This window comes from Trematomus bernacchii, unplaced genomic scaffold, assembly GCF_902827165.1.
Source record: "Trematomus bernacchii unplaced genomic scaffold, fTreBer1.1, whole genome shotgun sequence".
Classification (NCBI taxonomy): Eukaryota; Metazoa; Chordata; class Actinopteri; order Perciformes; family Nototheniidae; genus Trematomus; species Trematomus bernacchii.
In genome coordinates, this window is record NW_022987611.1 from 971,851 (window position 1) to 985,435 (window position 13,585).

General features: G+C 46.3%; 1 protein-coding gene across 1 annotated transcript; it reads right to left on the reverse strand.

Annotated features, from left to right (window-relative positions):
* Positions 1–275: 275 nt before the first annotated feature.
* On the reverse strand, positions 276–3,845 carry LOC117483625. Its single transcript, XM_034132002.1, has 6 exons — positions 3,780–3,845; positions 3,381–3,609; positions 3,039–3,210; positions 2,776–2,924; positions 2,322–2,539; positions 276–287 (listed from the first exon to the last, which is right to left on the reverse strand). Exons 1-6 carry the CDS (start codon positions 3,843–3,845, stop codon positions 276–278), a joined length of 846 nt encoding a protein of 281 aa, XP_033987893.1.
* Between the last annotated feature and the right edge of the window lie 9,740 nt (positions 3,846–13,585).

Below are 13,585 nucleotides of genomic sequence, written 5' to 3' on the forward strand. Positions count from 1 at the left end.
TTAGTGATTGTGTCTATTTATTTTATAGTCATAGCAATCTCATGAGCACAATAAGCATATAATGTAATAATAAGAATCAGTCTTTCTAATGTTATATAAAAATAGACTCCACAATACTACGCCGACCTCGTTACATCCACAGAGGCTCTCGTAGAAAGTTTGATTACAACCAACCGTGCCCGCCTGTATCATCCATTCCTTCCATCTGGACCACTGTCGCACGTCACAGCGTTGACGCTCTCGGTGTAAATAGCACAGGAAATACCGCAAGACTGCTACACACTGAGCTGTGCGGAAAACGATGAAACATTTCATCTACAGTCAAAATAGAACTGTGTAATTCACAATCCCTTACAAACAAATCGGCATTCATACAAGACCACCTTGTCATGGACAAGGGAATATACTTTATGTGCCTCACGGAAACGTGGCAACAGCCAGAGGTTTACTGTGCCCTAAATCAAGTCTGTCCCCCTGGCTACAGCTACCTGGAAAAAGCTTGCAGCACTGGTCGTGGTGGCGGCTTAGCAATAATACATAGAAATTAATTGGAACTGTCCCCCCTGCCTCTGCCTGTACTATCATCATTTGAATACCTTGGATTTAAAGGGCCCATGTCATGGCCATTTCCACTGATCATAATTCCATTGTTGAGGTTCAAGGTTCAAGGTTCTTTATTGTCAATCTGACATAGTTACAGAGTAATTATGTAGTTGAAAATCTTATGTCACAGGCTTTGGAAATACTATATATTCAGGTATACTAAAATAGATTTATACTGTGCAATTTTCCAAACTCACATTGGTTTCGCATACAGCATCTCTGTATAGTATGTGTATTCAGCAGTATTCACTCTCTGTGCAAAACGGCTTGATTGTGCTCCTGCCCCCCCCCTCCCTGTGAGCCTAGTGTGCTCCGATTGGTCAGCTCGGCCACTCTGTTCTGATTAGTCAACCACCAGAGAGGCTCCGCCCATGTCTAACACTGTGTTTTCGGCTCTGAGCATCAGTTTTCAAATGGCGTCAGTACAGCCGTACATGTTTGAACCGGAGTCCGATCCTGAAAGTGAGACGGACCGTGATGGACCTGATCCACCGTCCCAACTAGACTGGAGCAGGCGGTTTCACAGTGGAAAGTTTTAATTTTGTATAGCTCTTCCATTTCAGATGTAATGTTAGAACTGCATCATTTATCTACATCACAGTAACAAGTTTGTTTCGCTGACTAACCAAACTGTACCTACAACTGCTGTTATATAGGTGCACTTGTGGAAACTGCGCAGTCATGCCAACCGAAGTGGAAAACGTCTGTTGCAGGGAAATTAGAAAGGTAACAGACATACTTTTCGCGGGAGACTCCCGATTTCATAGCCCTCTCCCGGTTTCCTTCCGGGGTCATATTTCTCCCGCATTTCTCCCGATTTCTGACAAAATCAGATTTACCCTGGACTGTTTCCACTCGGACTTTAATACAGCTACACCATTGTTTGGTTTCCATGGTAGCGTGTCTCTTTAGTAATGCTCCCGATTTCCGAGGTCTCAAGGTTGGCAAGTATGGTGACAGATACAACAAAAACACCAACAGTAGCACACAACATTATATACACCATAGGCCTACATACTTGTCAAGTCAATAGACCAATAGACCAATATGCCCTTTTATTTATTCTATAGTAATTGAATGTTTATTTTGTAAACCTCGCCATATTTGGAGTTAATTGCTAAACGTGTTATGTTACAAAATCTTATCTTCCTATAGGTTGCAACACGAATGATGCAAGTCCCAGAACCTATTGTGTGCATGGTTGACCACCCCGGACTAGAGCCAAACTGTTTCAATCCATACACCCTGCAGAACCTCCATAACATTTATAGGTTTGATTATGGACCTTTGAGGCGTAGAATAAAAGGAGAGTAAGTTATTTTTACCTGTAATAAACTATAATATACTACTGTATTTGATGAAAAATCAAATCATGGTTTGCTATATATATGAATGATATGCTATCTAGGAGCAAATAATTCAGGGAAGAAAGGCTACCAAGTATTTCTATCAAACTTTATTTCTAGAAATGTACAAAATGATGATTGATATACATATATACACTGTATAAGATAAGATGGACCTGTGGGGAAAATCAGTTTTTCAAGCAGCCAGAGGGTAAGGGTGAAAAACAGGACAGCACATATATCTTATCATCCATTCCTCCTCTTATAGGCGTTTTCGGCATCTTGCCTATCGCAGCTTTGTAAGCTGGTGCTGGGGCTTCTTAGGACGAGGCATCAGAGTGGTCATCCCGTCATGTGTTGTCCGCCGGATACGCCGGGAGTTTCCTGATCTGGCAGGACACTATGTTGGCTTCCGACCGCCCCTTGACTAAAACGTGAGACATGGCGGGCTACCACTTCCTCCTTTGAGGGCCTGTCAAATTGAGTGGACAGGTCCTTTGGGATGGGGATTTTATTCATCTCCTCCACAAAGGGTGTTGGATCCTCAAATACTTCTTCAAACACCAGCCTCATCAGCTCACCCACGTACACTGAAAAATATAACATTCATATAATAATTTATTATTTGTATTTTTCTTTTATTCTTTCATTGTACATATAATTCAGTGTGGCTATCTCTCTAGGTCGTCCTCAGACGAGCCCTCCATCGTTGCTTCCAGTCATCCCGTTTCTCCATATATCTGGCCAGTTCATTGGTACTTTGTGCAATAATCATTTAAAATGTAAGTTATGTTTTTAATAAAAACTAAAATATTTGACAACTTACTGTATGTAGGGTCCTTCTTTACAGGCTTTGCGGTACATTCTCCCCTCCTTGCTTTTGGATAGGCCAATTTGTACACAGGTAGTCCTGCAGCTGTTGTGGCTTGCTCACGGTCAGCATTCTCATTGTGATGCATGGCTGCTAGACACAACCTATAGAATAGCTAAATAAAATGAGACTTTGTGTTATGACAGAATAAAACCCTCATGCCACTAAACAGTGACTGTGTTATAAGATGCTACAGAATAAATTATACAGTGTATTACCTGCACAACATTCCCATGAAGGGGAAAACCACATTTTTGGGGGCAAAACGCAGAATTAAGCTGTGGAACGACTCCAGCGATGAGGTCTGGTAGTGATGGCTTAGCTTTTTCACATCTTTGAGAACTCTCGTGTTGTTGAGTATTTTCTCAACTTTGTGGAGTGTTATTGAATCTTGAGTGAAATTACAAAAACATCAACATCCCATTAGAACATTACAACTATCATTTTCCATAACAACAATGTTATATTTACATTCAATATTGTTGATATTATGAAGGAAGTGAAGTGTTTTTAAATTTCTCACTTGTTATTTCCAATTGTTTTATAAATATTGAACTTACCAGGTTTTAGCCATTTATTTGCATCTGTTGTGGCTCTTTCAGGATGTTCACACTTGGGGAATAGGGGGTCGTCGTGCACGTGAATGTTTTGTAGGTGGTTGACGACTGACGTCCACCTTGCCACCTTCTCCGGCCCCGAGGTTGTGCTCGTCGCACTCCAGTATACATGGTTTTTTATGCTGTGCAGCCACCTCTTCAACAACTTGCAGTCCAAGTTTCTTGGACAAACCTGATAAAAAGAAAACACATGCACAAGTGAATATTCAAGTCATAGTGTGTAATGATGTGCTGTGATGGACAATATTCAAGGGTGTGGTGGAAAGAAGGGTGGGGGGCAGACAGAAGGGTAAGCACAGCATGTTAATTACAACCATAACATCCATATGATAATTGCCTGACAATGGTCAGGGACACACCCTTCTGTCTGAAAGCATTTAATAGCCAGCCCAGGAAACCCCCATACATATTCATATACACATCACTGTAAATTCCCATTCTAAAGAGTACTCACATTATCCTAAGAGTAGTGAGTGAAATTGAATTTACAATGACAAAAGGGGCTGTGATCAAGTGGTCTGGCAGACAGTTTACAATAACAGAGGAAAGACCAGATTAGAGGGACAAATTGTAGGGGGAAATATAAATCATGTATCTATCCAGACATGATGTCATGTCTGCTGCTGATTAGAAGCTCAGGATAAATTGCATAGTAAAACAAAGGAATATCTGAACAAAGGACAGTGTCTCTGATTTGGTATTCTTCCATTCAAACATATAGGGATAAATACCTTTTTCAAAGTGCCACACATCATAGAATTGTTCTATGTTGCGTTCCCTCAGAAACTTCTGGATTTGTGGATGACGGTCAGTCACAATGTACTCAACCGCCAAATTGTTTGACTCCAGATGATCTAGGCATCTTTTCAGTCCCTCCTTTTCCATGTGATAACTACCACCTACTTCATTGCTCTGTTGGTGAATAAGAAATAGGGCATAAATACACTGAAACATGCATCAACAGCCAGTAAGCATAAAATGATAACACCCAGAAAGAGATTCACACCTGAACAAGCTGGAAGTCCACAATGGTATTGCTTCCCAGGTGCATGAGTGTGTAGCTTCCGAACTTCGCTGAGTGCCCTGAAGATAATATAATAAAGGAGGTTTCAAAGCTTTTCAACAGAATGTCAATGGATAACTTAGATGAATTGTAATATACACCAGTAACTCTGGCACTAGACTGTCTTGTTTGTTTCCGATTACCTGGAGAGTCTGCTCTCATATCTCCTGCAACTGTGACATTTCCCCCCTGGTGGTGTAGTTGCTGGAAAATCTTCAGCTGATCAGTCTTCCACTTGTGGATAATAGCAGGCTCCAGGTAATTCCTAGCATGCCTCCTGAAGGTCTCATACTGGAAGATCTCCAGCTGCATGGCTCTGCATATCTATGAATACATAGAAAAAGAGGAAACGTTTTTGAAAAAGTCCACTGCTGTCAATTTTAATATGCTATGGATGTTAGATGGTAAAATACCTTTTGTAGTTGGAAGAAGGAACCACCACTGAAGTATGTAGCAGCGGATAATTGTAAGTTGCCAACCGGGGTACTTCCGACGACGGGCTGGCTCTCCCATTGTCTGAGGTAACTGCAGCTTGGACAACGCTGTGTGAACGCCACAAAAGTCCCCAGTTTTCGTCTTTGGACATCACAGTCTCTCTTACACACCGGACATTTTTCAAACAGCTGTCCGAGGCAGCTTTCAAACACAATGTACTTTGCGTCACTGTGCGTGGATCGTGTCTGAAGTCTAATGTAACAAAACAAAATTAACAATACATGTTAGATTTCCAATATTCTTTTTTTCAACTCTGAAGTACAGTAATAGTAATGTATACCCAATATATCAAACTTACGATACGTCAGATTCTTCTGCAAGTACAGAATCATCAGGGTGGTAACTCGAATCCAGAGTCTCTTCAAATTCAGTTGAAGTCTCTCCTTGTTCCTCCTCCAACTCCAGTCGAGGTCTCTTCCTAGGTCCCAGTCCTGGGCCCTTTATTGGTGTAGAGGCCAAGGGGAAATCTGGGTAGGTGGAAGTTTCAGTGCCAACACTTTGGAAAGAAACCGTGGCCTGGATGCCTGTTAATAAAAGGGAAAAATGCATAAATACTTTGTACATTATATAATACATTTTAAAAGGCCAACAACTTGTGTACATCTGACATTAATTCATGAAATATTTAGAATGAACTACACAAAGCACTGTATTTCCTGTAGTCCACATAACAGTATTTCAGTGATAAACAATAATATCAAATACAGTTTTATTTATAGAGCACATTTAAAAACGATTTTTGTTCGAGCCAAAGTGCTGTACATGTAATAAAAGCACAACTAAGGTATCTCAAATGAAAAATACAGTCAATGTCAGTGTTATGTTATACCTTTGCTCCTCACGTGTGCCGACTTCTGTTAGGGTAGCGTGGAAATGGTAGGACCCAAATGCAGACTACAAAAAAGGGTAAAGGTCTATAAACAAAAACGAGCTTTATTACAAAAGCTGATGACAAAAAACATGACTTGAAACAAAACGAAAGCACAAGGAAAAAACATTTACCGAAAAACTGACCGTGACTGACATGGAGGGAGACAGGAAAAACCAACAATGAACCGACAAGGCACACAGGGGAAGACAAGACTAAATACAGAGAGGGGTAATCACAAGACAAGACACAGCTGGGGTAAGGGAGGCAGAAACACAAGGGCAACAGGTGAACACAATCAGACACACCAGGGAAACTAACGACAGGAAGGCAAACACAGGAAGAAGGAACAGAGAAGACACAAGGAGGAAAACATTTCAAAACAAAGGTGGAAAATGAAAACATAAATACAAAACCGTAACAGAACCCCCCCCTCAAGGGACGGATTCCAGACGTCCCAAGAAAACCCCAAAAAGTCCAAAACCTCTAGAAGGGTGGGCGGAGGGGGCCCGGAGGAGGGACGCACAACCAGGGCCAAAAGGGTGGGTGGAGGGGGTCCGGAGGACGGGCCCGGAAGGGGTCTCGGGCGGACGACCCGGGGGCAAGGCAGAGTCCAAAAAGGGGCGAAGGCCACAGCGGGCGAACTCAGGGGCCCGGGCATGAGAGCGAAGGCAGCGGCTAGAAGAGTCAGGAGGCCGGGCTCGGGGGCGAAGACCACGGCTGGGGAACTCAGGGGGCCGGGCTCGAGGGCGAACAAGAAGGCGGCGACGAGACAGCTCCGGAGGACGAGCAGGAAGGCGCCGACGGGACAGCTCCAGAGGCCGGGCAGGAAGGTGCTGACGGGACAACTCCGGAGGACGAGCAGGAAGGCGCCGACAGGACAGCTCCGGAGGCCGGGCAGGAAGGCGCCGACGGGACAGCTCCGGAGGCCGGGCAGGAAAGCGCCGACGGGACAGCTCCGGAGGCCGGGCAGGAAGGCGCCGACGGGACAACCCCGGAGGCCGGGCAGGACCCAGTATCGGCCGGACAGGAACCGGAGCCGACGGGACAGGCGTAGACGGGATCCCGAACATGACATGGGCTGGTGTCAATGGGACCCCGGATGGAGCAAGGGCTGGTGTCGACTGGACCCCTAACGGAACAGGACACAGAGTTGGCAGGACCCCCGGTGGAACAGGTGTCGGCGGGACCTCCAACAGGACAGGACACAGAGTTGGCAGGACCCCCGGCGGGACAGGTGTCGGCGGGACCCCCAACGGAACAGAACATGGAGCTGGCAGGACACCCGGCGGGACAGGTGTCGGCGGGACCCCCAACAGGACAGGATATGGTGTAGGCAGGAAACCCGGTGGAGCAGGTGTCGGCGGGACCCCCAATAGGACAGGATCTGGTGTTGGCAGGAAACCCGGCGGAGCAGGTGTCGGCGGAACCCCCAACAGGACAGGATCTGGTGTTGGCAGGAAATCCAGCGGAGCAGGTGTTGGCGGGACCCCCAACAGGACAGGATCTGGTGTTGGCAGGAAATCCGGCGGAGCAGTAGTCGGCGGGACCCCCAACGGGACAGGACATGGGGTTGGCAGGACCCACAGCGGAACAGGTGTCGGCAGGACCCCCAACGATTCTGGACGTGGAGTTGGCAGGACCCTCAGCGGATCACCCAACGGCACAGGACATAGGGTTGGCAGGACCCCCGGCAGAAGAGTAGTCGGCGGGACCCCCAACGGGACAGGACATAGGATTGGCAAGACCCCCGGCAGAAGAGTAGTCGGCGGGACCCCCAACAGGACAGGACATAGGGTTGGCAGGACCCCCGGCAGAAGAGTAGTCGGCGGGACCTCCAACGGCACAGGACATAGGATTGGCAGGACCCCCGGCAGAAGAGTAGTCGGCGGGACCCCCAACGGGACAGGACATAGGGTTGGCAAGACCCCCGGTAGAAGAGTAGTCGGCGGGACCCCTAACGGGACAGGACATAGGGTTGACAGGACCCCCGGCAGAAGAGTAGTCGGCGGGACCCCCAACGGGACAGGACATAGAGTTGGCAGGACCCCCGGCAGAAGAGTAGTCGGCGGGACCCCCAACTGGACAGGACATGGGGTTAGCAGATCCCCCGACGAAACAGGTGTCGGCTGGACCTCCAACGGTACAGGACATGGGGTAGGCGTCGGCCGTAGAGCCAACAGGACACGGGGGGCTGGCGTCGGCCGGAGAGCCAACAGGAGACGAGGTGCTGGAGTCGGCCGGACCACTGACAAAACCCGGGGGGCTGGCGTCGGCCGGGGAGCCAGTACTGGAGCCGAAACTGAAGCCGGAACCATGGCTGCTGGGGCCGGAACCATGGCTGCTGGGGCCAGAACTGGGGCTGAAACCATGGCTGCTGGGGCTGGAACAATGGCTGCTGGGGCCAGATCTGGAGCTGGAACCATGGCTGCTGGGGCCAGAACTGGGGCTGGAACCATGGCTGCTGGGACCAGAACTGGGGCTGAAACCATGGCTGCTGGGGCACGGGCTGGAATCCTGGCCCTGCGTCTCTTAGAGGCCTTTTGGAGACGCCGTGGACCTCCAACAGGACAGTAGTCGGATCCCAGGAAAGGGTTAGAGGCTTGAGAAAAGCTTCCAGGAACACATGTAAAATGTTGTAGCCACTCAGGCAACAAACCCCTGAGCCAGGGCTTGCGAGCAACCTCCTGGCGTGCCTCCTTCAAAGCAGCCACTCTACCCCGTATAGATGTGGCGTCATACCAGGTATAAAAAAGGTACTCTAGAGAGTACCCAAGACGTTCCGCCTGTAGCAACAAAAAATCTGAATCTGCTGAGTCCAATTCTGGTCGGTTCATTCTGTTAGGGTAGCGTGGAAATGGTAGGACCCAAATGCAGACTACAAAAAGGGTAAAGGTCTATAAACAAAAACGAGCTTTATTACAAAAGCTGATGACAAAAAACATGACTTGAAACAAAACGAAAGCACAAGGAAAAAACATTTACCGAAAAACTGACCGTGACTGACATGGAGGGAGACAGGAAAAACCAACAATGAACCGACAAGGCACACAGGGGAAGACAAGACTAAATACACAGCTGGGGTAAGGGAGGCAGAAACACAAGGGCAACAGGTGAACACAATCAGACACACCAGGGAAACTAACGACAGGAAGGCAAACACAGGAAGAAGGAACAGAGAAGACACAAGGAGTATACGGTCTATGATTATTTCGTGTGTGAATGCAGACATTATCCAGCTATGAGATACATGTATGTAAGGCGATCTACTGATATTGGAGTTGATATATGGAAACGCTAGCAACTTAGTTAGCCCAGTTAGCACTATGTCAATGACTTAGCAGTCCGGTTTACACATTTAAACAGTCGTGGTAGATACCTTGTTTGATAAATACACAAATAAATGCAAACTTACAGGTTGTGTACCCGAATCTTCTCCTGCTCCAAACGGTCCAAACAAACTAGGCATAGCATCGTCCTTCAGTTTCAAATGCTGTGCATATCCGGCCTCAAACTGGGCAATGTTTTGGAAGCTTTCGTCTGTGAAATGCCGGGCACACAGTAACGTTCTTCGAACCTCTGAAGGAACAGTGTTAAACAGAAATTTCAACCACTGACTTCGTCGTGGTTCTTCCGTCGGTAGGACAAACAGCTCAGATTTCTCCTCACATTTCAGGAAACAGGTCCTTGGCATCGGTATGACTGGATCGATTGTGAACTGAACCAGCGCTTCCAACAGTAAATGTTAGGCTGGCAGAGGGTGCGGCCAGCGCCGCTGGGTGTGGCCATAGCTCTTCGGGATTGGTCCATTTCGTTCCGGGTACCGCATGACATCATGCCGTACCCGGAACTAATGGAAGACTCAAATGGGCAGTGACGTATCTCCAACGAGGCGTTTTGGGGAGGTATTTTCTGTGTTAGAGTTTTACTCGCTACAGGGTGTACTTTGAGGGTTTTGACTCTGCACACCGTTTACACGCATAAAAACCTTCATAACACACAAGGGGACGGGTAATAACCGGAAAAGCATGACATGGGAGCTTTAAAGGGGACCTTGGCAAAATGCACTTTTTTATGTCTTTTATACATAAATATGTGTCCCCGGCATGTCAGGGAACTCACAAAGTGTCAGAAAATAAAACCCTCTCTCTTTTCCTCCGTGCGCAAATCTCTGAAAAATAAGGCTACAACGAGCTGATCTAGATTTGCCATCCGATATGACGTTATTTACGTCATATTGGATGGCACCCAAGTGGTGGACCCACGGCCCTATCAGAAAGTTGCTATCAGAATCAGTGCCCGACGTGTTTTGGACGTAATATGGCCTTTGTTTACATTAGCAAGCATCGCTAACACTCAGAGCTAACCAGTACTGCAGAAAGCACATGTGTGAAGAAGCAGGAAATAAAAAGGAACTCACCTGGTGGTAAACCGGCAAGAGAGAAAGCCTTTGAGCTCCATAATGTTTCAGAAATAATCCTTGATGTGGTTTTGGCGTTTCATCACCGCAGCATTTATTTTAGACAGTATCTGCCGGTCCCGCATGAGCAGGCATAAGCTCTGCCCCCTCTTTTTTGTAAAGCTTTATACCCCGAATCAGCACTTTATTAACAGGAAGTGAAATAGAGGGATATGAGGCATGGCTAGAATGGGTGATCTGTTTGGTATTTTGAGCAAAACACTTCATAGACATGTTTTTTATACATTTTTATATATCTGAGACCTATGCTATTGCCTAAATATTGCATGATAGGTGACCTTTAAATGTAAACCCCCCCTCCTACTGACAATACTTCTCATCTACCGGCCACCCAAACCCAACTCTGCTTTCATCGATGCACAACCTTCTCAGTACACTCTGCGCTACCTCTGCCAACATTATAATACTAGGAGACATAAATATTCACGTTGACACCCCCTCCTGTCACTATGCAGCCAAATTCCTACACCTTCTGGACTACCTCAACCTAACACAACATGTTGATGTCCCCACACACACTAGGGGACACACACTGGACCTTGTAATCACAAACTCTGCCCCCATTAGTAAACTATCAGTTTACGATCTAGGTGTGTCGGATCAAAAGGCCATCTCAATGGAGCTGCCACTGCTGCTACCCCACACCAAACCCAAGCGTCAAATCCGTTACAGAAATCTGAAAAACATCAACCCGGACACCATGACCTCGGATCTCCAGCATCTCTCCACAATAACTCCTACATCAGTCAATGAATCTGTGGACTTTTACAATACATCTCTGAGCAGTCTCCTGGATCTCCACGCCCCCTGGTACACCTGCGAGCTGAGGAAAATGGAAAAAGGAAAACTCTCTGTTCACAGACAGGCATACCGGGACCACCAAAAGGCCTACGCAAAGTCCCTCAGAGACACACGGTCAAAATTCTACTCCACTATCATCAACAATAGCCCTGGCAACTTCAAGCTACTTTTTTCCACCATAAATCATCTCCTCAAACCTCAGATTCCCCTACACAAAGACACCACAGAGGAGCAGTGTGATAATTTCATCACATTATTCAGGAAAAAAGTAGAGACCATTCACTCTCTCCACACAGTACAGAAACTGCCTTAGTCAGGGTGACCAATGACCTAGTGATGACAGCTGACACCGGATCTCCATCTTTCCTCATCCTACTGGATCTAACTGCAGCATTTCATACCATCGACCATGACATTCTACTCCATTGTCTTCGCTCTACAATTGGACTCTCTGACTCTGCCCTAAACTTGTTCACCTCTTATCTCACCGGGAGGACTGACCACATCACCTTGGGAGCGGCAAAATCACAAACACACTCTGTGACCTGCGGTGTCCCCCAAGGATCAGTCCTCGGCCCCACCCTTTTCACCATATATATGTCCCCCCTTGGTCGTGTCATCAGCCGGCATGGAATATCGTTCCATTGCTATGCTGATGACACACAGCTCTACATCAGAGCATACCCAACCCCCTCTGCACCTCTGCCATCATCCACAATAACAACATGCCTGGAGGAGATAAAGGTGTGGATGAAGCACAACTTCCTTCAGTTAAACAGCTCCAAGACTGAAGCTATCCTAGTTGGCACTCCACATCAGGTCCGTTCACACTCCAATCTGGGTGTTGACCTTTTAGGCCCACATCAAACAAACATGCAAGACCTCCTTCTACCACCTCAGAAATATTGCTAAACTCCGCCCCACACTCAGTCTGCCAGATGCTGAAAAGCTTGTCCACGCCTTTGTCTCCTCCAGGCTGGACTACTGTAACCAGTGGCGAGCCGTGAGCTTTATACCTAGGCCCTCTGACCCCCACCAATTCCCTCGAAAAAAAGAAAAAAAAATAGTTATTACGTCACAGCGTATACTTCAGCGGAATATCAAAACAACGGCCCAGGGTGCAAAACGCATCAATGACAGCGACCCTCTACCACACAAAACAACACCTGGGAGCCCCATTTGTGTTCTTTGACATTGAAAATGATATTGCATTGTGTTTGTTACTTTCGTTGCAGTTGTATGTCTTAAGTGTAATTTGGCATGCTTTTATTTTGAAGGCGAGTTCACGCTGTTGACAGTTGTTGTTGCTATGGAAACAAGAAAAGTTTCACAGCGGGCGGAACTTGTCATAAAGTCCGCTATAATAAAACCCACCCATTTAGAGGGAAGATATGATTGGTCAATTGTACTGTCATTTGACATTACTCTCTCGTTCAGTTACTATAGCTGGCCCTCTGTGAATCGCAGAGAGGGCCAGACGAGCTTCTTTCATGTAACCCTTCACATTCAACAGAGACTGAACAGGCAGATTCAAAGGATTTATTTCTTTGGAAATGTTATTTTAAATACAATTAAATCAAGTTTTTTTTCGGTAAAACTAATGAAAAATATAACAAAAATAATATTAAAAAAATATATATTTAAAAAAAAAATATATTTTTTAAATATTATTTTTTAGAATATCTTAGGCCCTCACAGAGGGCCTAGAGGGCCCTGACGGCCCGCCACTGACTGTAACGCACTTCTGATCGGGATTCCTAGGAAGAACATCCAGAAGCTGCAATACAGAACAGCACTGCTAGGATCCTGATGAGAGTAAGGAAGTATGAACACATGACACCCATCCTCAAATCACTGCACTGGCTCCCGGTCTCACTCAGGATTGACTACAACATCACCCTCTTCACTCATCAGTGCATACATGGAAATGCTCCCTCCTACATCAATGAATTGCTCACCCCACAAACCTCCACGAGGAACCTACGATCACAAAAGGCAAACCTCCTCCTTCCCCCCAGGACGAACCTGAAAACCATGGGAGACCGAGCCTTCTGCTCCGCTGCTCCGAGACTGTGGAATGCCCTCCCAAACCAGCTGAGGACACCACAGACTGTGGATGCTTTTAAAAGGCCTAAAACGCATCTTTTTAGAATAGCCTTTTACTAGTTTTTTAAAAAACCCACATTTTGCCATGCCGGCATGAATGTCACTGCTTTTATTCTGTTGTTTTATTTGTTTTAATTTTTGTTGTTTTGTTTCACCCTTTTTACTCTGTAGCACTTTGAGTTTTGTTTACGCAAATGAAAAGTGCGCTTATAAATAAAATTGATTATTAATATTATTAGAGAGGGAGAGCACGAGAGAGAGAGCATCTGGTGCTAGCTCAGAGCTAACGGATATTAGAAGCTGTTTCTACAACAAGCTGGAGGGAGAGTCCTCTC

Coding starts and splice junctions, on each gene's coding strand:
- LOC117483625 (XM_034132002.1), bottom strand. CDS start 3,845: ATGTATGGGGGTTTCCTGGGCTGGCTATTAAATGCTTTCAGACAGAAG. Junction 3,211..3,380: donor AAATAAATGGCTAAAACCTG/GTAAGTTCAATA, acceptor ATTTCACTCAAG/ATTCAATAACACTCCACAAA. Junction 2,925..3,038: donor TTCATGGGAATGTTGTGCAG/GTAATACACTGT, acceptor GCTATTCTATAG/GTTGTGTCTAGCAGCCATGC.